The sequence below is a fragment of the Nelumbo lutea genome, chromosome 5, assembly GCF_056320005.1.
Source record: "Nelumbo lutea isolate HS-2025 chromosome 5, American lotus-T2T, whole genome shotgun sequence".
Lineage (NCBI taxonomy): Eukaryota > Viridiplantae > Streptophyta > Magnoliopsida > Proteales > Nelumbonaceae > Nelumbo > Nelumbo lutea.
Window position 1 is genome coordinate 9277573 of NC_142688.1, and position 25229 is coordinate 9302801.

The following is a 25229-nucleotide window of genomic DNA, read 5'->3' on the forward strand; positions in this document are numbered from 1 at the left end:
TTTCATTTTATTAAATCATTCCATATATTTTACAACTTATTTACTTAATCAACCTTTCATTAAGGAGTGCTTGTTTTGCCATTAGGCCCATGATTTTTTATTCTAAAAATACGCTTAAATCTGTTTTGTATAAAAAAACAAAATTGACCAAATATAACCAAGAGAGTGGTTGCCCATATCTTATTAAGGGCAAAAATGATATTTTTTATTTTTAATTTCTTTTGATTAAATTTATTTAAATGAACATTAGGGTTAACGCTGCCATTTTCCACTACCATTTAATGGAAGATTGATCAAATTCTTTGCAAATTATAATTGGTGTTTTAGTAAGATGCTAACTATATGATAGATTTTAGTAAATCCATGAAACTATAAGGGATATTTTAGTAAATGACCATTTCTATTATTTAACTTTCCCTTAATAAATCCCGTGCATCGCACCAGTCCCCCTAGTAAGTAATTAAAATTTAATACTTGAAACCAATGTAAATAAATTGAGAATGCATTTAGGAATATAAAGTTGCAAAACAAGAATATAAAGTTGCAAAAGAAGAAGGACAAGATCCTTTTGGGTCCCACTTAATAGGAGCTCCGATCTCCTACCCACACATACTCAATGGCATTACAAGTGTACAATGGGAACATCATTGGCGTTTACACATTACCATTCAGAATTCACATCAAGTTCCCAACACAGTTGGTATATGCAGTAGGGTATTTGTGGGGCTCAGATGTGATGTTTACCATTCATGGGAGATGTTCCCACTTAACGGTTGTTACGTGACATGCATAAGTGTGGGTAGGAGATCAGGATTGCTTAAGAGTTAAAAGACCATCTCCAAACATTTTCAAGACTCCGTATACGGGAGAAGAGCTCCGCTTCCACGTCGGCATTTTGGGCTCGAAACCGTGAAAGGGGGTCATCCGTCTCATTGGGATTGGGCACATTGATGCCAAAAGAGTCTTCGGAACCGGTGAAGAGGCCATTCGTATGACAAATAACATGACTGATATCACAAAGGGTATGTAAATCAAACCAGTTAAATAGCTTTTGGATAATAATTAGATAGATAGATAATAAAAAAAACCGGAGAATGGGTTTCATTTCAAAAGAAGAAATAAAAAAAAAATTGTTCATATTGAATACTTTTTCAATTCTATAGCTCCCGCCCTTTTTTGTTTTTTCTGTAGATATTATTAGTACTGAATCCATATACTTGGGAGCTTAATCGGGATAATGACGTTTAAATGTTTATAGCTCAAATCAGAAATCTTCATTGGGCCTACACGTACTTGCTTGCCTCTTACGATTCTTAGATGTTAGCCAATAAATAAATTTAACCCTAAAACCAAAACTCTTGCGACTCAAGGAAGATCTGATAAAATGTAAGCGGATAAGCGCCCTCCATTTGATTTTCCACAGGCATCTCTCTCTCTCTCTAGCGTGAAGTGGAAGAAGAGGTTCTGATGATGGAAGAAGAAGGAGAAGAGCAAGTTCCCAGTGGTGTTCCTACTCTAAACAGCGATGTCTACTCGGAAATCCTCTACAGGCTGAATGTGAAATCTATTTCAAGATTCAAATCTGTATCCAAAGAATGGAACGCTATTATCTCCTCTCCTTCCTTCGCTCTCAACTATTCCAAAAGAAAGCCCTCCATCACCGGCTTCTTTTATTCCAGCAGTCCCGGTTACGAGGAAAAGCTCCGATATGTGTCAATCGACCACAGAGAAGACGACGTATCCGACCCCTCATCGTGTCTTGGTTTCTTGGACAATCCAGCCATCCTCCGAAACTCCTGCAATGGCCTTCTCCATTGGTCCTGCTCTCGCGATCTCCACTACATCTCCAACCCATTAACCCGGAAGTCCGTACCGATACCGTGGACGGCGATCGACGTATCAGTCTTCACTTCAAGCGGAATCGCTTTCGATCCTTCTGTGTCTCTGCATTTCGAGTTGGTTGTTCTAATGCTTCAATTCCAGTCCGGGGAGGGTCATCATCTTCATGTGAAGACGTTCCGATCGGAAACGGGACAGTGGGGAGAGACCAAGAAGATTCTTACCATCGACCCCCAAGTTCGGGTTCGCCTTTTTCCAATCTCCCCTTATCAAGGAGTTTACCTGAACGGTTGTCTACACTGGGAGATGAACGATAATGCTCTACTTGTGTATAATGTGAACCAAGAGAGCGCTTATTTGATGGAGTTGCCTCCACTGCAATCATCTTCATCGTCTTATCCACAGCCCAGGCGTCGACGACCATTCGGGTTTATGGGCTTACTTGGGGAACAGCGGTCTAATTCTCTGACGGGATGCCTAGGGGAGTCAGGTGGGTGTCTTCATTGGTGTCGTCTCGATCAACACTTGCTCCAGGTTTGGAGTTTGCAGAACAACAAACACTCGAGTTCTGTGGATTGGATCCCAAAATACAGTGTCTATCTCGACGCGTTGCTGCTGGAAAACTCACAGACATCTGGGGCAATCATCAAGGGGGAAATTCTGGTTCTTGGATTTCTTCATGATTGTCGAGGGGTTTTATTGAGTCATGGTGGTAAGGTGCTGGCCTACCATTTCGGCAGTAATTTGGCTAATGGGGTAACTAAGATAGAGTCAAATGTTTGGTCCGTAATTCAACCGTACATGTTCTTCCCCATTGTGCATAGCCTAGCGCTGTCGCAAATTGTCTAGGTTTATTCTTATGCCAGTCCATTTGAAATTTGACTTTTAATTTCCTTGGCTCGCACTTGTCAAATTTGATAATTATTTGTCCTTCTATATAAATATATCTTCAAATTGGAGCAGTGAAACCCAATTATATTCCTCCTGGTTGTAAATAGCAATCTTTAATTGTGTGTGTAGTTCCAGGAACCAACATATTGAATCTGAACCAAGTGTTCAGCTGTGGGATAATTTGATGAATTGGACTGCATTTATTATATCAGTTGTATTTTTCTTGTGGATCTTTACTTGTGTTACAATTTTTTTGTTGATGCTGGCTCTGATTACATAGAAAGGATTTTACTAGTTCTAAAAGCATGCTTCAAAATTTTCACTGCAAGTTCTAAGCCATGACTACCTGCTATCAAACTATCTGAAAGGACACCCTACCTCCAACTTATATTGACCAAAAATTTATGTTTTGGTCAAAATCTATGATGTGTCCTTATTATACCTTGCGAAACGTGAACAAAACAAGTAAACAGACTTTAATCTGATTGATTGAGATCTATTGTTTGAGATTTAAATTTAACTTTATCATTGGCTGAGATCTACATTTAACTTGCAGCCAATATTAATGAATGCACTGTAGCTAAAATCTTTCGGTTATCACAAAATTTCAATCAGTTGTGGGAATGTATACTTAATGGCCATATTGACATGTAATTCAGCATGGGAATTTTTCTTGGATTATAGCATCCTTATTAATCACGGTATCTATCTATACAAGACTTTGATGTGAGTCCGAACCTCCTGCACACAATAACTCTGTCCATGTCTACGCACATACCATTACAGTCACACATAAGGATAACTCTGTCCATGTATACGCACATACCATTACAGTCACACATAAGGATCCAGATCTCCGATCCACATAACTCTGCCCACGGGGAAATGTTCCCAATGCATGGGGTAGTGTGTTGTAAGTGGTGTAAGAAGAGTTAGTGAGCAGGAGATCCGGAATCTTTTCATGTCTATGTATCATTAGAGCCTTCGATCCAGGATGTTTTTTTTTTTGGAAAGATAGAAAATTTTCAGTACTTAAGCGTGTAATTACAAATGGGATCATCCTCACTGGTTGAGCACAAAAAATAAGACCTCACCTGATTTGGTGGCTTATCGAAAAAAGCATATGTTCCTGATTTATACACCACAACATGTGCAATGTTTTCAGTACGGGATATGTAAGCAAATTTACGGTACAGTAAACTAGCCGCCACTTAATTATACGGTCAAAAAATACTGTCTGCTGGTGGGGGCTTGGGGTCGTTGAATTTGCTAACAGTAACTGCATAACTGTAGGTCATGCATATTTTTATACTTGTTTTATCATCACATTCAATCCATCGTGTCTTTGGTTGTGTAGAGCATCGTATGCATCATAGATTTCCCTCAAATTAAAGAAAGGCGTGGAATTTAATCCAAGGTCTGACCTTATGATCTTTGTTAACCTGCTCCAAGGAATTAAAATGGCTTTAGCTAGCATCTTGTACTCCATTTGCACTCAAACCAAGCTCCTTTTTTGTCATTGGGTTACATAAATATTTAAAGTAGTAGAAACACAAGGTCTATCAGAAAGAGAATGTTAAGAGAAGCCTCGGAATACGTTTTGAATATACATAGATATGGAAAAATCAAGATATGCATAAATTTGTTTGAAAATTCAAACAAATTATTAACAATATTTACAAGTTTTGTATAATCAAGTCATCTAAATGTAAAAACCCATAATTTAAGATATGTTTAAATGCATATAAAATGTGACATATTGAGATCAAGGTTCAAAAAATCGTTATGTATCGGAAGCACCCTGATATGCCCCTATAGAAGGTGTATTAGGGTTTTGACTGGTTCAGAGGGTGGAGGAACCTTAAACCGGCCTCCTGAACCGGATTTGAAAAAAAAGTAAAAAAAATAAAAAATAGTACCGATACACCCTTACTAGCATATCAGGTGTATCGATATTTAGAACCATGATTGAGATATAATTAGTAACCATTGAAAAATGATGGAATAAATAAAAGGCGAAAAAAAAAAAAACTAAAATGTGAATGTCTACACATCAATTTTCAAATAACCAATGTAATTATCTTAATATTTATTAGTATGTAAGTTTTAATAATTAATTTTAGCATTTATTAATAAGGACTACTAAGAAAAGAAAATATTGACTTAAAATTAAAATGCATATAATTACAACAAACAAATCAGAGTGGTTTAGTGGTGAAATTATGGGCATTAAAATCTAGTGACCAGGGTTGAAGTCTTGCTATTGTTAATATTTGTAGTTGCATTAACAAAACGAAATGAATGAGAGAATTGTAATTATGAAGAAGTTAGACTTAAATATAGGAGTAACTAACTAATTAATGAAGAAGTTAGACTTAAATATAGGAATAATAAACAACATTAATGAGAGAGATGTGGTATTAAATATAAATTAACAAAATTAATGAAACAAGAGAAACCGAAACGGTTCAGTTTGTACCAACCTGTTTTGGGCTTGTATCGTTCTATACATACGAAAAGAAACATATCAGATTCTTATCAAAATATAATATATCAACTAATACAGCCCAATACATTGTTATAGTTTAAACATTGAGTTACACAACGAATCCATATTTGAATGCAGTCTGGATGAGCTAGAGGCAAAATCATACACACCGGGCTGAACTATCTATCATGGTTGAACACGCCAGTGCTCACTGTGGACCCCAATCAGGACCCAACTGTAATGAGCACTAGCATGTTCAACTGTGATAGGTAGTTCAACTGGGTGTATATGTTTTTTGTTTCTAGCTAATCCACTCCCATTTGAATGGTCCTTATACCTACGGTGCTAATAGGTTGGTGGGTAAAGTCTCCTGCTGGTGGTGGCAGAGACTTGGGATTGAAACCCTCCTGCACCTCCGCACCTGGGTTGGGGGAGGGGGGTTTGGCGGATGGGCACCTCCGCACCTGGGTTGTCAGAAAGTTCAAGAGAGAGGAGACAAATTAAATTACCAAACTTCAGAGGAGGTTTAAGCAATTTACCCTTTACTGAACAATGTTTTGATCGGTCAAAGCTTCCGGCAGATTTACCATGAAAAATATATGTTTAAGTTTAATAGAATACTATCGGATGGATAAATCCATACTTGATCCAATTATAAGTGGATCAGCTTGGTAAATAGTACAGTTTCAAATGTAGAATGCAAATACGAAGTCTAAAAACTCTTCCCAATAAAGCTTAGTTTGGGAAAAGTACAAATACAAAATGTATAGTATAAATACAAGGTTTAAGAATATCGTATAGAATATTTTGCACTGAATATAAAGTGCAAAAACTTGTATTTTGCACTCTACATATTTATATTTGTACCCCTTTCACATATTTGTATTTGTACTCTATCCAAAAAGGAAGGAATACAAATACAAATATATAGAGCATAAAACCTTATATTCTGTATGCATTTGTACTCTAAAAATTTGTATTTGTACTCCTTCCAAACTGAGCCTAAAGAACCAAGTGAGTGAGTGCAAACATAGAAATGCCTTTTGACTATGTCGAGGATAAAAAAGACAACGCAAACTACCCGAACTTCCTTACTGTGTAACATCAGAGAAATGACAATGTTAGCACAATACACAATAGCGCCACCGTCTGAATAAATATCAAGGAAAACTCAAAACCAACTACATTCTGAAATCCATGACACATACAGTGTTGTTGGCGAAGCAGGCAGCAATCTTGTCACCTTCCTTGTTCCAACAGACTTCGAATATGCCACCACCACCGGTGTAAGTTTTCACCATCTTCCCATCTCGTATCGACCAAATGTGCATGCATTTATCTAAAGAACCACTGGCCAAATATTCCCCATTTGGGCTGAATGCAACAGAATATACAGGATCGCTGGTTGAAGGCCAAATTGTAAGACATGAGTATCATGATAGTCATGAAACACTAACATATGTGGCAGAAGACGCAACAATTAAGAAGTTCGTGTATTAAATAAATATTATTTATGCATTTAATAAGTGTTGTTCTAAATATACAAAAAGGAAATTGTGGCATATTTTATATCTAAGATCTTATTTATGCATTTGCATGAACCTAATTAAGAAAAAAATATTAGAAAATAAATATTTCATATTATCAAAATCCTTGTGGAAGTACCAGTTAGCACTTAACATAGCTGGTAAAGTTACTTTTTGAGACCCTCATTGACCTGTGATTGAATCTCTCCCCCTCCCCCCAACCGCAGGAAAAAAAAGGGTTCAGAATCCTTATAACTCAAGCACTATATATTTTCCATGAAAAACTTGAATAATTTTCATGTATATTGGAAAGTACATTACTTCATACAGCCATGTTCAAAATTATAAAATTACATTTTTAATATACATATAAAAACTATTTAATTTGGTACCACTAGCTGCGTGTAGGTTAAAAAAAAGAGAAAATTCATGATTAGTACCCCAAACTTTTTTTTTTATGAAAACAGTACCCTAAACTTTAAGGGTTGTGTCAAGTCAGTCCCCAAACTTTAAAACATGTCTATGTGGTACCCTGAACTTTCAGAATGTGTCTAATAGGTCCCTCCCACTAACAGTCCGTCAGTTATCTGTATCATGTGATGACATGTGCCACTTAAAACTTTTAAAATATCAAAACTACCCTTGAAAGAAGACCCTGTTCACTTTGTTCTACTTTGAGACTGAAGAGCTGCGTCATTTCTATGACGTGCCGGGAACTGACAAACTTCCGGCAACAGCTGAAACTGCCACTGCTACGGTTTCCTATATATTCTTTATTTTTTTTTAATGTAGCTGATAAAAATTTCCTGTATATTCTAAAATCCATCTTGGATAGTTGCTGCAACCTTCCTATCGCAACTAGGATGCAAAGGGAAATGATGTCAATCTTAACATTTACAAGGGAAAGGTTCTGTTGACTGTTATTGTTGCACCACAATGGTATAGCTTAGTTTCCTCTTTACTTATTTCCGAATTTACTTGTGTTTGGATTTAACTTCACCAACTATAAACAAACCTTGTGAGTTTTTTCTCATTCCACAAGCCAGAAAACAAGATTGCTTGGAATCAAGGTGGAATGACAACATAGTTTACTGGAATTAAAATGTAAACAGAAGGATTTTTGTTTAAATTGGTTTATGTGGAAGTGGCAGATAAGGAAAATTTGATGGCACCTGATGAGTAGTTTTGACATTTCCAAAATTAACTGACGGACTGTTAACAGCAGGGACCCATTAGACACATTCTGAAAGTTCGTGGTACTGCAAAGACACATTCTGAAGTTCGGGGACTGACTTGATACAACCCTTAAAGTTCAGGGTACTGATCAGGAAATTTCCCTTAAAAAAAAAGTAGCATTGTGAAGTTGCATGTGAACAGCAAGTTTCACTTGGAAGGGTTTGAGAAACCATGAGACCTGTCTCACCTTATAGATCCAAATGGTCAAAAACATATCTAGAGTTCCAGACGGATGACCTATCCTATCAAATTTCCATATTTTTAGACCATGAAAAGACTATCTAAATAAATGCGCTTATGCAGGCAAGATTATCTGATCACATGGGCCTGAAGATGTAGAATTAGCTATAATTTAGCAAATGCTTTGCACATAACTAGACCAACACATGTGACAAGACTCGTGTTCATGATTTGTACCTGTGTCCATTCAAGCTATGCAGAAGAATGCCTTGTTCCACATCCCATAGCTTGATTGTAGAGTCAAAGGATGCACTGCCAAGATACAATTATACAAGGATTAAATCTCAAAAAAATAGGCACAACCAGTAACAGCATTTGATCTCAAAGATATATTTAAGAATACTACTACTTTTTATTTTCATGTCCTACCCATGACAGCCTCACTGATAATATAAGATGACAGACAGAAACACCATATTCCAGAACTCTAGATGTTATTCATGGCCAAATTCCAAATGTGAAATATCCAACAAAGCAAGAAAAGACAAATCAAAATGATAAAGAATATCTCTGAGAGGCCATGGGGGTGGCAATCTTTACACGTGACCTATCAAAAACAACCTTCTGCTAATGGGTCTAGATACTTTTTTTTCTTCTGTTTTTTCTTTTGGGTGGGACAACTGGTCAGCTGTCGTCAAACAATCAGTGCCTTGGTAGTAAATGGGCTGGGTCAGGTTAGTTAATAGGTCCCGATTGAATAAGTTGGGTAAATGGGTCATAAATGGGTGGTGGTATAAATAGATGACAAACACCCCAACAAGCTACATGCGTTGCATACCAAAAAAATATGAAAAGCCAATACAAACATAGAAATATCTGTCAAAAAATTATGGGCTATTTTGCCAGAAACATACAATATCTGAGAGTTAGCCGACAACTAGAGGATAACAACTTCAGATGACTGCCTGATTCATCCATCGGAGCATAAGTTAGAACCTAAGAAGAAGAAGAAAACTTTACTAGAAAAGCCATTAGGGGTGAAGAAATATACAAGAAAGGATAAGGACTACGGTAAAGGAAGAAAGAGGTCGAAAAGTTGATTACTGAGATAGATTATCACAAGGCAGGCAGTAAGGAGGAGGGTAGAACAGTGGACAACGCCCAGATAAAGGTAGCAGCAGATTAGGGCCCAAAGTGTCAGTGTTGGATATAGGCTAAGGTAAAGGAAGAAAGAGGTGGAAAAGTTGATTACTGAGATAGATTATGACAAGGCAGGCAGTAAGGAGGAGGGGTAGAACAGTAGACAACGTCCAGATAAAGGTAGCAGCAGATTAGGGCCCAAAGTGTCAGTGTTGGAATGAAGATTTTAAGTTGGAATGTAAGAAGTCGAGGGAGTGCAAAACTTCAGGAGGTGGACAGGAGATGGATCAGAAGCATATGGGGCACAAGGGGTCTGAGCTGGGCTTGCACACCGTCTTGGGGAGCCTCAGGAGGGATTCTCACTACGTGGAAGAATGAAGAGCTAGAGGGTCTGGAGGAGTTAATAGGGCAGTTTTCAGTGTCAGTCAAAGTGAGAAGTCTGATAGATGGAAAGGATTGGGTGCTGACAAATGTATATGGCCCAAATTCTTATAAAGAAAGGCCTCTTTTCTGGGAGGAGCTGAGTGCAGTAAGGGGTTTGTGGGAGGGTCCTTGGTGCTTGGGTGGTGACTTTAATGTAATACGGTTTTCAGCAGAGACAAACAATCCAAATCAAAGAATTACCATAAGTATGAGGATTTTCAATGAGTTTATGGATGCTTTTGAATGGAAGGAAATTCCTTCACTACAAGCGGACTATAATTGGTCGAATTTCCAAGTTGTCCCAGTCTGCTCCAAGCTGGATAGGTTTCTATTCTCGGTAGATTGGGAAGTAATGTGGGAAAACCTGACCTCTCAATCCATGCCTAGAGTAACTTCAGATCACTGCCCTATTAGCTTAGCACAAGAAACTTTTTTAGGTTGGCCCTCTCCATTCAGGTTCGAAAACATGTGGCTAGAAGATCCCACCTTTGTGGAGAAAATCAAGTCTTGGTGGCCAGAGTTGGGTGCTAGAGGCTTAAAGAAAGAGGTTGGATGTCAAGACTGCCGGAACAGACCAACAGAAGGCAGTTATAATCAGTTTTACAAGAGGAACAGAAGGCAGTTAATCAGTTTTACAAGAGGAGGCCACATCAGCACAACTAACCATCCACTTGTAACAACTGTAACAATCAAGATTGTAAAACTATTAGTAGAGCAGAAAAGGAATAAGGGAAGGGCTCTTTCAGCATTAAACTCTCTCTCTCTCTCTCTCTCTCTCTCTCTCTCTCTCTCTCTCTCTCTCTCTCTCTCTCCCTCTCTCTCTCTCTCTCCTTCCAAGAATTCAGGAGGTTGGCCCCTCGAAGAGCCCTGAGTTAGGCAGGTTCCTAACAATTTGGTATCAGAGCCAGCATGACCAACACAAGAAACATGTTAGTAGACACCCGAATGGATCAGATGGAGGTAGAGACCCATCAAATGTCTTCAGATCTCAAAGAAATGAAGGCAGGCTTCATTGCTCTCCTCCTTCGACTGGAACTGGGAGCAACGAACACTGATAGAGGAAGCCAAGAAGAGCACAGCAATGAAAAAAGGCGCAGAACAGGAGCGGCAACAAGAATAGCCAAAATCGACTTCCCCTTCTCAGGCGGCGACCCAACTCCCTGGATTCTCAGAGCCGAAAGGTATTTCGATTACCAGGAAACACCGGGGCAAGATAGAGTAGCTTTGGCTTCTACGATCTTGAAGGGGAAGCTATCCTCTGGTTTCAATGGTACAGAAGGGGGCACCCTCGTCAAACCTGGGCAGACTTCACAGACGCCATGACTGTCCATTTTGGATCATCTGGGTTCGAAGATCTTGATGAAAATTTGGCAAAGCTGCAACAGGTGGGATCAGTAAAGAAATACCAGATGGAGTTCGAAAGGCTAGCCATGAGAGTCCAAGGGTGGACGGAGAAGGTGTTGGTGGGAAGCTTCGTCGGCGACCTAAAAGAAGAACTGACCTGGAAGTGAAAGCGATGCAGCCCACTAGGCCCAGGCCCACTGGTTACTTTCAAACGGCTAACCTGGGTAGAGATGCAAGCTCGTAGAGACAAAGGTCTCTGTTACAACTGCAAAGAGAAATTTGAGTCGGGCCATCGCTACAAGAAACAGCAAGCGTTTCTCCTCCAAACAGATGCCAAAGAGGAAGACGACATCACCGGTTGCAGAGAATCTAACCCAGGGTGGGAAATACAATCCAATGCCACGCCTAAAATATCCTTACAAGCCCTTACAGGACTTGCGTCCCCTCAAACAATGAGAGTTACAGGGCTGATTCTAGGACGCCAAGTGTCAATCCCCATAGACAGTGGCAGCTCCCTTAAATTCATAACTCAAGTCTTGGTGGATAAAATGGGACTTTTGATTCAACCAACAACGGCCTTTACAGTTCATGTGGCCAACGGTAATAGCCTATCTTGCAATAGCATTTGCATGGGCCTACCACTAAAGATTCAGGGTCATCAGTTTGTGATGGACCGATATCCTCTCCATCTTAGTGGAGCATACATGGTGCTAGGCATTCAATGGTTAAGACAGCTAGGACCCGTGGTCTGTGACTGGGCCCGTCTCACCATGGACTTCACATCAGGAAACTCTACAGTCCATCAACAAGGGTAAACATGTAAGGGCCCAAGGTCCATCAGTCTTGCAACACTGACAAAGCAAAGAGGAGATCCAGATTAGCCCATATTCATGCACATGGACTCAAATTTTCCTACTTAGATCTGCAATCAAATTTTCCTACCTTAGACCTTGATGGGCAAGGTCGCTCTAAAGGAAGGAAGGGGGGATTGTCAAGACTGCTGGAACAGACCAACAGAAGGCAGTCAATCAATTTTACAAGAGAAGGCCACATCAGCACAACTAACCATCCACTTGTAACAACAACTGCCATCCACTTGTAACAATCAAGATTGTAAAACTATAAGTAGTAGAGCAAAAAAGGAATAAGGGAAGGACTCTTTCAACATTAAACTCTCTCTCTCTCTCTCTCTCTCTCTCTCTCTCTCTCTCTCTCTCTCTCTCTCTCTCCTTCCAAGAATTCAGGAGGTTGCCCCTCGAAGAGCCCTGAGTTAGGTAGGTTCCTAACATTGGAAGAGGAGTTGGACAAGAGAAAAGGTCAGAGAAGCCTTAGTGAAGGAGATAGAGAGGAGAGGTGGAGGTTAAAGTGTGAGTCGGGAGAGGTTTTAAGAAAGGAGATATCCTAGAGACAAAAATCAATGTGCAAATTGCTTTTGGAAGGGGACGGGAATACAACTTTCTTTCACTCTTTAGCCAATGGAAGGAGGGAAAACCTGATTTCTAGACTAGAGGTGGATGGTCACGAGGTAACTAGGGGGCAGGAAATTGCGAAGATCTTTGTGGATCATTTCAAAGGCATTTTTTCGAGTCTAGGAGAGAGGAGCTCTGTCTTCCCAGACCTTCAATGGGATAGAATGTCGGAACCTTTGTCTGCAGCCTTGGAGAATATCTTCACCCTAGAAGAAATTAGAGAGGCTGTTTTATTCGATGGATAGAGCGAAAGCCCCAGGTCTAGATAGATTTTCTATGGCTTTCTATCAGGATTATTGGCACCTTATTAAAGAAGATCTATTGGAAGTTTTCAATTAGTTCTTCCATGAGGGGGAAATTTCTCTAGGAATTAATTCAACTTTCAATGCTTTAATCCCCAAGAAAAAAGAGGCAAAAGCTACAAAGGATTTTAGACCAATAAGCCTAGTAGGGAGCCTCTATAAGATCATTGCAAAAGTTCTAGCTGGGTGATTGAAGAAAGTGTTGCCACATGTGATCTCATGGTCTCAAGGAGCCTTTGTTGAAGGGCGACAAATAATTGATCAGATACTAGTGGCAAACAAATGTGTAGCAGAAAAGAGGAAAAGAAAAGGTAAGGGGCTGCTGTGTAAATTGGACTTAGAGAGGGCACATGATTTAGTTGATTGGTCATTTCTCCTTGAGCTGTTGGAGAAAATAGGCTTGGTTGCACGGTGGAGGATGTGGATAAAAGGTTGCTTGAGCTCAGTGCATTACTCGATTCTGATTAATGAAGTGGCTAGAGACTTCTTTCCTGCTAAAAGAGGCTTGAGACAAGGGAACCCTTTATCTCGATTCCTGTTCACTGTAGTTGCTGAATTCCTGAGTCGGATGATTGTAGAGGCTGATCAGGTTAACCTATTTAGAGGTTGGAGGGTAGGAAGGCTTGAGGTGACAATCACTCACTTGCAATTTACAGATGACATCATCATAATCTGCAAGGGAGTCAAGAGGATATAAAAAACTTGAGAGAGCTCATCCTTTCCTTTGAATCTATTTCTAGGTTGAAGGTGAATTGGGGAAAAAACTGCATAGCAGGGATTTATTTGGAAGAAGATTTAAGTGTGTTGGCTGAAATCCTGGGGTGTGAGATTAAACAGTGGCCTTTGGAGTACTTAGGTCTACCATTGAGAGGGAACCCAAGATCAGAAATGTTTTGGAAGCCGGTGGTGGAGGGGTTTACAAAGAGATTGGCTCAATGGAAAAGAAACTACCTTTCCTTGGGAGGAAAAATCACCCTAATCTGGGAAACCTTAGCTAACCTACCAATTTACTTCCTTTCCACCTTTAGGATCCTTACTAGACATCTGGAGAAATTTATGAGGGACTTTTTGTGGAAACCTGGAGATGAGAAAAGGGATCATCTAGTTAAGTGGAAACAAGTTTCCAAAACTAAGGAGAATGGTGGACTTGGAATAGGGAATTTAATCCACAGGAATACATCTTTGCTAGGGAAGCGGTTCTAGATGTTTCCTTGGGAGAGAGATAAGTAGAGTTATAGAAAGCATTCATGGACTGATGAATAATGGCTCGGATAAAAAAGTGGCCAGCTCCTCAACTTCAAGCTCACTGTGGAAAGCAATACAAAAGGCATATCCAACCTTTATTAATCTAACCAGATTTGATGTGGGTTGTGGTTCTAAGGTACCTTTTTGTGAAGACCTTTGCTTGGCAGAAACCCCTCAGTTTTTTTTTATCCTGACCGCTATTCAATGTCTGACTATAAATTTCATTCCACCTCACACGTCGTAACCTTTTCTTCATTAGGTTTATGCTAGGATTTTCGGTTCAAGAGGGGTTGGAGGGATAATGAGTGTGAGCCCTTATTCAGCTGGTAAACAAACTTCAGTTAGCCTTCTTGACTCAATCTGTAAATGACACTAGGGAGTATTGTGTTGGGAGGTTTTCCTTGGAAAGGTGAATTCTTTGCTTGGCAAATGGTGAATCCCTACCTCATTTAATGCTTCATTGTCCTGTTGTGCTCTTTGTTTGGGACTCTTTTTGCTCTCTCTTTGGTTGTAGGTAGACTACTACTCAGGATATAGTGAGTCTTTTCAACTCAAACTTCCCAAGGCAACCGACAAAAAGAGGAAGGGTAATGTGGAAAGCAATTAGGGCAGCAGTGGTGTGGACTGTTTGGGAGGAAAGAAATTCAAGGATCTTCAATGAAAAAAAAAGTCAAAAGAAGAAATTGTGGATTCTATAAAGATAAAGGTTGCAAGCTGGCTAGAAAAGTGATGGACTGGAAGCCCCCTTATGGTAATAAAATAAAGCTGAACTTCGATGGGAGCTCTTCAGGAAACCCGGGACTGACAGGCATAGGGGGTGTATTTAGAGATTGTTCACGGAAAGTATTGGCAATGTACTTGGGTCCTCTTGGGGTAAGAGATTCAAAAAAGGCTGAGCTGCTAGCACTGTTACAAGATCTAAAACTCGCTAGGCAAGCAAACTTTCAAAATTTGGAAGTAGAAGGGGATTCAAAACTGCTTATCTCTTGGACAACTAAAAGGTGTAATGGTCCCTGGATAAATAGACACGCAATGAAAGAGATAGAAAGTCTGGCAAGGCAACTCAATGCTTCATTCACATGGATCAGAAGTACTGCAAATGGAATGGCGGATTCATTAGCTAAGCAAGGGGTCCATAGGCAGCAGCTATTTTGGGCTCAATTGTAGTTTTTTTGGCTTTGTTGGAATGTTGGCTGTATTGTAATTTGACTCCAGATTTTCACTGATTAATAAAATTAATTCTTCTTTGCCAATAAAAAAAAAAAAAAAACTTCAGATGGATGTTAAAATGCCGACAACAGCAGTCATAGTGATACTAATAAATGTCACAACCAAGGTTTAAAATTTCGATACAACACGCCCGATACGGGGTGTATCGTATCATATCAGTAGAAATCCCTAATTGCAGATTTAGTCGAGTTTCTTGTGAAAGGAAAGAGGGGGAAGATGAAGATTTCAGCAGTAGAGAAGAAAGGAGAAGAAAAAAGTATGAAGTCAACCAGGATTGTAAAAAATTAACCCTAGCCGCCTACCTCTCATTATATTTATACTTAACTTAAAGGATGAGATATTACAAGGATGCCCTTAGTAGGGCGGCTACTAATATAGCTGAACAGTCACAACTTAAAAAAAAACATAAACTAATGGGCCTAAAGCCCAACAACTTCCTAACTAAATAAAAAACAACTCGGACCAACTCAACACTCCCCCTAAAATTTTAAAGGTTTTAAAATTTTGAAAAATAGCAAAAATAGGTGAATTTTTTCAATTTTTTATAATATCTTGTGATTTCTTTTTTTCTTGAATGTTTAAATTTATGTTGATATACATTTCTTTTTGTGTTATCAGTACATTTATGGAAATTTAATGAAGATATTTGGGGAAAATATAAATTAACAAAAAATTTGAAAATGTAATTTTTTTCTCTACCTATAAAGACTAAATATGTTTTAGATCTATGGATTTATCTATCATATCCATAGAGCAATTGAAATTTCTTCTTTAAATTTTTTTTATATTTTTAGAATTAAAAAATAATAATAATAATTAATTATCTATCAGTGGCTGTTGAGTTTTTTTGTCTTGATGATTTCTTATCACCTAAGATTGCATCCTATCCTTTTCCTCTAACAGATTTTTATTTATTATTGAAAAAATCATATACTGTGAAAGGCAAATCTATTTGGAAGACAAGTCCTGCTGCAGTGATTGGAACTATTTGGGTTGAAAGAAACAGGAGGCTGTTCAGTAATAAAAGCAGATACGGCTCAGCCGATAAGCCTTGATATTGGTAAGCTGGGGTCTTAGGTATCTGTTGTAAATGAGTTCAAGAACTGGAAAACATTCCTGGTGCTGAAGTCTAAGAGCCTGCAGGAGGTTTAATGTACTTGGGTTCCCGGTTGGGGGGCGGGGGCGGTCCCCCCCCCCTCTCTGGGTGTATGTTGTATCGTTTTATGCAATAAATCCTACTTTACCTTTTTTTCAAAAAAAAAAGAAAGAAAAAAAAAACAGAAAAGATGTTTTCAGAAACAATTAACATGTTTTCATTTCCACCAAATACTCCCATTATCCCTCTCACAAATGCTGGTTTAGAGTTTCAATGGATCATACCAAACCACATTAAGATGGCTTTGAGTCCAGGATAAAAATAAAAATAAAAAGAAGAAAAATAAGCTAATATGCATACAGTAAAAAATCTCCCTGACTATTGTACACGTCATGAAACAAAATAGCAACCCACCAAAGGAAAGCATGTTTTAAAACCACAAATTCAAGAATTAATAGTTGGAGTTTTGGAAACAAGAAAGACACCACATAATGTGACGAACTGATGAATACTAGTAAATGAAAAACAAAAATGCAGGCTGCTGCTCAAAAACTGGATTAATGCTTACCTTGCTAGCACTAATGGCTGATTAGGATTATTTGTACCCGGCCCAGTTGGACTCCATCTAATAGTATATATCTCCTGAAAGCAGTTAACCAATATTCATTAAAGTTGTGCATAATTCTTAAACAATCTTAAATCAGAACAACCAGGGAAGAAGAGCTGAAAATAACCTTGGCATGCTCCTTCAAATCGTGCACATACTTGTCCTGCTTCATACTCCATATCTGCAACATGATTCAATGCAAATTATTAAACCAAAAACAAAAGAAAATTTTCATAAAAGCACAGCAGTGTGAAGATCTACATAGTGGTATGTTCCTCTTCTAAACTCTTGACTACAAAACTACAACATGAATATCAGTTCTTGAAAAAAGGGAAAAATATGCCTACAATCAAAACCAAAGTCCACGCAATGTGCTTTAAATGCATCACAAAGGACAAAGCTACCAACTGTTTAATTTGTGTGGCAGGAACCTCGTGCACTGGGCTACCCTTTAGTCACCTTTTATGTCATGGCACTGTAAGTAAATAAACCAGTCAAATACTTGAGTAATGAACAACAATTACCTTTGCAGTGGAATCATCAGAGCAGGAAGCTAGCAATGAACCAGTTGGATCCCATTTGATAGCATTTACTTCACCCTAAATAAGAAAAGAAAAGGAACCAAAAGGATTAATATCTAACTACCATCACTGTTCACATGCTCTTCATAGTTGTGTTTGCTAACTGCAATGATGGCCATTTGCAATTGGAAGACAATGTGACCCAATTATAGTTGTATGATCCAGAATGCAAAGGTAAATTGATGACAGACATTGGTATTGCCTAGTGGATTATAGTTAAATACAAACACTTCAGCCAACAGGATCTGGGTCCAGACCAAGTTACTAATGTATGTTCACAATTTCACATATATGATAGAAGGTAGAAGTTGAATGCTAAGTACTTCGAATGACTTCCTTTACAGACTTTCACCACCTGATGATAACAATTCAGTTTATCAAGTACTAAACCAGACAAGCACAAGAGACACCAATTGACTTTAACTAAGAAAAGAATAGTTTTTAATTCATACTCTGAACCCAGTATGGCAGTAATCACTGTCAGAAACACAACATGACTTGCTGGCTACAAACATTTGATCTTGTACCCACCCACAACCAATTCTACTAGATAACCACAACTCATTAAGCAGGTCACTTTAGATTTAGACACAGTTAAGAACTCAGCTGAGTGGACAGCACGATATAATTAATCAACTCTGATTAAATAGAACATGCTTTAAGAAGAATGTATAGAAAAGCAATGATTACATAATTGACACTCTTTTACATCCAAGTGATGATCAAATGGGAGTATGACGAGAACAGGGGCAACAGCAAGAAAGAACCTGATGCCCAGAAAAGGTTTTAATAGGGCGGTTCTCTCCAATCTTGCAAACATAAATCATGTTATCCGTTGAGCAAGTTGCAAAGGAGTTGTTGTTTCGCCAATCAACATCAAGTGTTGGAGCTGCAAAATTCATATTAAATACATTGGTTTCATTCAGAAATTAAGACAAATGAAAGAAATGATATATAATTGAAGAGGGAAAAACTGAGAAACCTGAATGAAATTCAAACTGCTGTTTCCATTCCCCTGTCTTCACATCCCACACAATGGCAGTTTTGTCCACGCTTCCACTAAGAAGACAATCACCTTTCTTGTTCCACTTAAGAGAGAAGATGGGTCCTTTATGCTTGTTTAGTGTACTCTTTAATTCCCCTGTGAAAAACAAATCCAGGAAATAAGAAGTAAAACTTTTGAATATCATATAGAACAACTGTTGAATGTCATCTGCCTATATATTAGCAACTTCTACAAAATTCAATATCAACTAGAGAATAATACAGATTACAGGCGGAACAAGGAATTGAGTGTTTCAAGATTTCACAACCACAGATCATAAAAAAAGGAGAAAAGATAAATAGAAAAAAGAGGAAACATCAAATACCATCTCTACTCCATATTCTTGCTTGTCCATCATAAGAACCAGTTGCAAGGAGTGTCCCCTCCCCCTGCATAATGGAAAGAAAATAGTGGCACATGTTAAACAAGAACAAAACCCAAGATACAAGTAGGTTAAGAATTAATGCATGTGCGAATATGAAAAACATCAAATTGAACAGAACTAATTTGTACACTTACATTCCAATCAAGTGTGGTGACGTCCTTGCTTTTCTCATTGGTTCTACCCTTAAAATGTTTCAAGACCAGCACATTAGGGGGACCATTTTGCATACTAGAGCTACAAGGTCCATCTGGAATTGTCCAAATACGTGCTGTTGAATCTCCCGACCTAGAAATTGAAGCAAAATTATAAAGCAAATTCAAGGGACAACAATGCTAACAAAATTGGGGGAGGGGCGAGGCTAAGAGTAACCAATACATGACCACCACAATCAATGAATTAGATGGATTGCAAAAGCAACAGAGACTGCTATAGATCTACAAATGATTGAGTGTGTAGAATGAAATGCATGTCCTTTAGTACCAACTAAAACATCGTCCACCATAGTCTGCATTGTTCATGGAATCAGGCAACCTATAAAAATGCTCCCTGTACACCCCTTTGCCCAGACAAAGCATCAGAAATAGTAGTTGCACATCATTTTACCCACTGAAAAATTACATTAAGCTTCTTTTCCAGCCATGTTCCTTTATGATATGTCCATGCTACCATATTGCCTGGTTATTGTTCCTTAGCCAGCTAACCACTGCCTTAGAGTCCCCTTCGACCATGATGTCAGCATTCATTCTCTTTGCCAACATCAAACCTTGAATAGTTACATTAAGCTTTTTTGCACTACTGTTGAATCCCCACTTCCAATAAGACCTGCAAATAAAGCTAGAATAGAATCTGCCCATTTGCATATATCAAAATACTCCTCCCATACCCAAGGGGGCTGATTTCTTTGGTATACCACTCCTTTTGAAGATGTTCACGCCACCACCCCAACCCTTTTAAATAAATCCTTTGCTGAAAAAAGAGCAAAGAAATTCAAACTTTCAAAGTTTTCTAGGTGGTTCCCAGCCTTTCCAGCTTTTGAAGTGCAGTTGTTATGATCAGGGGGCTGTTCTGCCTTGATGATTCTAGTTCTATGGTTTTACAAAATTTGTTATTCTTACAAAACAATTGCTTCTGGTTGCCATGCCCCATCAAACATATCCAATTTGCTAGAACAAAATTAGAAATGAGCTCAAAAGAAAGATCCCCTATTCACCCTAAAAAAAATTGAGCCCAAAATTATAAATGAGGGGAGGTAAACTTTTTTATCAGTAACGGCAGAAAGATGACTCTTCTTTCTGCTAAACGGTTTCCTAAGATTTTGAGGACTAAACTAGGGAAGCACTTATTTCTACTCTTAGTTGTTACAGGAAACTAAGGGAAAAAAACAAATAGTTTTCAAAAGAGTTGTTGATCCTTGGATATTATAAAGGGAATGACCTAAAGACAAGTAACTTTTTTGCATCTATTTTGAAAGAGTTACAAGTGGGATTTTCTTTTTCTTTAGATGTGTATTAACCACACTGCACATGCATTGCACATACAGAAAAAAAAAAAAAAAGAGAGAGAGAGAGAAAGACAAGAATTGGGTTAGATTGGACACATACAACTGCTACCATACATGCGCACATGCGCACGCACACAAACACACAGAGAAAGAGAGAAAACGATGATAGAAGTGGGAATGAGAGATTGTAAGTGGAAAGGAGAAATTTGTGAGTTGACCAAAAAGGAGTCAAAACTCTCTTTATATAAGGTAATAGATAAACACCTATATCTAATACATGATTTGTTCTCATTAACTAAGTAAAACATGGGTTAGGTTGAAAAGACATCTCAATAGGCATTTCAGACCAAGGACTTGGGTCCACTATGATATTTATTTGGTATTAAAATAGGAAGGTAAGAACAGTTTTCACTAAAGTATGACAAAAACAATTACAGAGATTAAAGCCCATGTACACTAAGGCAACGTACAATGGGAATATACAATAATATGAGCTCTATTAGGAATTAACTTATTATCGTAAAATAATTTATCGAAAAGAAAACAAGTTCCTGTAAATAAAAATAGCATTGTAAGAAATTCCTCCGGGCTCCATTTGTTTGCAGTGCAATTTCATTTGCACTAGACAAATGCATGGGAATGCAAATGAAAAGAGTGCAATTTGTGGCTTAATTTTGCTTTGGGTTTTACTTTACTTTGCTTCAGGTCTTAGTTCGCTTCATCTACATTACAAACAAACAAATAAGTGATAGTCGAAACAAAAATGTTAGAATTTGCACTTCCATATTTTTGCACCAGTGGATATGTGATGCAACTTGTTATTATGCCCCAAGAAACACAAAATCATTTTCAAAGGAGAAGACAAATGAAACAACATTTAAACTCACCAGTGGGCTTCCAACAACTATTTTGGTAATTGAATGTCCTAACAGCTAGCTTTGCCTTAAATGCTCCATCTACATTTTTCTCTATATAAAGCAATGTAATCTGAAGCAAGAGGCATCCCAATTTTTACCCTTCTTTTGTGGACCTAAGAGCCTTGTTTTGAGAGTGAGTAAATTAACCAACCTCTAGGGTGAGTACACCCCAAGTTATCCGGTCCCACTTAGCCACCACAAACAAAAAGATCCCCCACCCTCCACACCACTTCACTCCATAGGTGTAGAGGAAGCCCAAAAATCTGGACCCAATCAATTTCTGAGCACTGTGCCTGTAAACAACATCCTCACCAAGATCTCCATGGTTCTAAACAAAACAAATCAGAATCTAGATTCCACACACCTTCTGGATGCAGTCAGCCTCTCCTTCAATGGGAAAATCACAAACTTGACTTCTTAGAACTTTCACACTCTTGCAATGAAGGGTACATTCTATTTTCTAGTTGCCCACCTTTGAACCTCCATCACCAAGAAGTCTTTCTTGTAGAACATACCCAAGAGTCACCCATTTTAAGGCCTGCTTTTTTTGGCTTCATCACCGACCTCAAGGCATAAGTCTTTTTTTGTTAGCCTTAAGTAAGCATCCACCACCAGCTGACGCTGCTTCCAAACACTTCTTTTTATCAACTTTTTTATCATCTCTACCCATCAATAAAATCTTGCTTTTGATGATTACTAATAAGCTTTTTTTGTTACCATTTTACCTTCCCTGTTGTCCTCTTCCAACCTTGCCCTTTCTGAGTCTCCATTCTTCCTTCCTAGTTCCCCTACTCCAATCAACAATCCTCGCTGATAGTTTTGTACCAAACCCCCACACCTATTGACTCATTTTCTGTTCCAAACATAGAAAACATAGATGAGTCTCAAGGTCAGCCAACTGCTTAGCAGATGCATTAGAAGGATATGGATCTCTATGGTTCCTCAAAGAATTTCCTTCTTCATTTGAGACGCAGCTTCTTTTAACACTTATGATATCTTAAAGAAGAAAAGACTTGGATGGTGGTGTCTCTCCCACCGTGTTTGCATTATGTGCTTTGAGAGTGGGGAATCTACTGGGCACCTTTTAATAAAATGCAAAGTAGCTCACAGCTTGTGGCAATTTCTGCTTGACTAGGGCCCGTTTGGTGCGTCTTTTTGGGAAGATCTTCTGGTAGCTCTGGCAGTCAAAAGATGCATTGAGCTTTTGCATGAAGATCTGAGCAGCCCGAAGCACGTTTGGCAGACATGTCTTTCCGTGTCTTTCCGCGCGAGAATAAAATGCAGAAGACGCGAAAAGCTTCATTTGGAGCTTCCCTAAATCAGCCCAAAATGGGCTTTTCGCATCTTTTCAACACTCTGGCTTTTGGCGGCTAGATCTTCCGCGAGCCAAACAGAAATAGACCGAAAATCGGTCTGTCCAGCTTGTAAACAGCCAAAAGACTGCAGAAAGACGTGCCAAACGGGCCCTTAATATTTTAAGGCAGCTTTTATTGGGTTCCCCTTAATTCTGTTTGTGAGTTCATTTCCCAACGGAAAGGTAGGAAGATGGGTGATCGAGGCAAGGTTTTTTACTTTTTTTAACACAGGAGTTCATGCAATCATGTGGTGTCTATGGAAAGACAGAAATAAAAGAACTTTCAAAAGAAATCATCCTCTGAAGACTCTTTAAGAAACAGAATTCTAACTCAACATATTTCTTGGACGTTGACTAACAAGGCATTCTCAGTTTATAGATTTGGGGACTTACATAGACATTTGCTAGAAATCCTTCTTTCCTTTCCAGTTGACCCTCACCCTTCCATCACCCCTAGCAGAAAGCGCTTTTGTTTTAAGATTCGATAGAAGCCTAAGAAAGGCCCAACAAGACCTTCCTTCAGCAGCTGGAATTGGAGGAGTCATCTACAATCCAATTGGGAACAATTTTTTAGTTGCCCTGTTTCTGCTCAAGATGCCTCAGAGGCAGAAGTTCAGGTGGATCACCAGGAGTTTAAATGTTCTTGCAAGAAATATATGACAGCTCAGAGTTTCTTCATTGCAGCTTCAGGTGGATCCCCAAGAGTTTAAATGTTCTAGTAGATGCTTTAGTTAAAAATGGGGTGGGAAGGGAGTCTTTGCATAGTACAAATTCTTATGCTATAGCTTGAGTAGGCTTCTGGTTTTTTTTCTTTTTTTTTTTTTGGGAAGCCCCGTACTGCAGAAGAATCCCCTACCCTAAATTTGGGACATATAGGAAGTATAAAAGGAGAATTTGTCATTTTTATGGGAAGGCTAGAAAGGTCTAGGAGTGGTACCGGGGTGATTGGCACAAATTGTTATACATAAAATTCCTTTATTTACAAATCATAAAAGTTTCCATGAAGTCAGATCTACATATAGAAAGTGTAAGAATAGAATGGAAACCTCCAGAGCTAAATACGCTGAAGCTAAACCTTGATGGCAGCTCATTTCGTAATCCGGGGAGAGCAAAGGCATAGGGGATGTCTTTACTCTTTAGAAACCATCAAGGAGTAGTAGTGGCTTTGTTCTCAGGACCAATTGGTTTTGGAGACTTGATTCAGGTTACAAGGATTGAAACTAGCAGTAAAATGAGGAGTTAGAGAGCTGGAAGTTGAAGGATACTCACTTTTGGTCATTTCTTGAGCTAAGCAAATCAACTCAGCGCCCTGAAAATATAGATTTGCTTTCAAAGAAATTGATCTCAGTAGAAATAATTAATTGCAGATTTAGTCGAGTTTCATGTGAAAGGAAAGAGGGGAAAGATGAAGATTTCAGCAGAAGAGAAGAAAGGAGAAGAAGAAAAGAGTAGAAACTCAACCAGGATTCAGAATTAACCCTAGCCACCTACCTCTCATTATATTTATACTTAACTTAAAGGATGAGATATTACAAGGACGCCCTTAGTAGGGCGGCTACTAATATAGTTGAACAGTCACAACTTAAAAAAACATAAACTAATGGGCCTAAAACCAACAACTTCCTAACTAAATAAAAAACAACTCGGACCAACTCAACACTCCCCCTCAAGTTGGGAGTAAATGTCGCACATTCCCAACTTGCGTAGATCATGCTCCAGCTTGTTCTTTGCAACACCTTTTGTGAGAACATCAGCGAGCTACAGATCAAAAGCAATGTATGGAAGACAAACTTCTCCAGAAGTTACCCTTTATCTGATAAAGTGTCTATCCACTTCAATATGCTTAGTTCGGTCATGCTGGACTGGGTTATGGGCAATGTCAATTGCTGCATGGCTATCACAGTATAGCACCATAGGTTCTTCTGCCTGTACACCAATTTCTTCTAATAGGGAATGGATCCAAAGAAGTTCTAAAACTCCATGTGCCATGGCCCTATATTCGGCTTCAGCACTTGATCTTGCCACCACTGTTTGTTTCTTACTCTTCCATGATACAAGGTTACCCCCCAGCAAGGCATCATTCCCAATCTGCATCTGCATAAGCCTCTAGTTTCAACTGTCCATGATCAATAAACAATATGCCTCTGCCCGGGTGTCCCTTCAGATAAGCAAGAATCCTGTCAACTGCCTCCCAATGCTAGACTCATGGAGCATGCATGTAATGACTTACTACACTTACTGCATAGGAAATGTCTGGTCTTGTCATACACAAGTATAGCAACCGACCCACAAGTCTCCGATATCTCCCAACATCCTTTATTGATTCACCTTCTAATGAATTGATTTTATGGTTTAGATCAATAAGGGTGTTAATTGCCTTTGTTCCAAGCTTCCCCGTCTCTTGAAGAAGATCCAAGACGTACTTCCTTC

The 25229-nt window shown here is 38.7% G+C and overlaps 2 protein-coding genes across 5 annotated transcripts in view; one reads left to right on the plus strand and one right to left on the minus strand.

Moving 5' to 3' along the window:
• The first annotated feature begins 1129 nt into the window (after window positions 1–1129).
• Window positions 1130–2962, plus strand: LOC148850222 (F-box protein At5g07610-like). The gene has a single exon (XM_088942870.1). It carries the CDS (start codon window positions 1468–1470, stop codon window positions 2686–2688), a length of 1221 nt encoding a protein of 406 aa, XP_088798996.1. The 5' UTR covers window positions 1130–1467; the 3' UTR covers window positions 2689–2962.
• Window positions 2963–6237: 3275 nt separating this feature from the next.
• Window positions 6238–25229, minus strand: part of HOS15 (WD-40 repeat family protein) — a 39596-nt gene continuing 20604 nt past the window's right edge. For all 4 annotated transcript variants that reach the window (XM_088943941.1, XM_088943939.1, XM_088943942.1 and 1 more), the window contains exons 6-14: window positions 19162–19312; window positions 18968–19031; window positions 18580–18738; window positions 18365–18486; window positions 17541–17615; window positions 17144–17197; window positions 16978–17051; window positions 8398–8472; window positions 6238–6619 (exon numbers count right to left, since the gene is read on the minus strand). In XM_088943941.1, coding sequence (XP_088800067.1) covers window positions 6400–6619; window positions 8398–8472; window positions 16978–17051; window positions 17144–17197; window positions 17541–17615; window positions 18365–18486; window positions 18580–18738; window positions 18968–19031; window positions 19162–19312 — 994 coding nt within the window. In that variant the 3' untranslated portion in view covers window positions 6238–6399. The remainder of the gene's footprint in view (window positions 6620–8397; window positions 8473–16977; window positions 17052–17143; window positions 17198–17540; window positions 17616–18364; window positions 18487–18579; window positions 18739–18967; window positions 19032–19161; window positions 19313–25229) is intronic.

Excerpts from the sequence above, each read along its gene's own strand:
- LOC148850222 (XM_088942870.1), top strand. The coding sequence starts at position 1,468 with ATGATGGAAGAAGAAGGAGAAGAGCAAGTTCCCAGTGGTGTTCCTACT.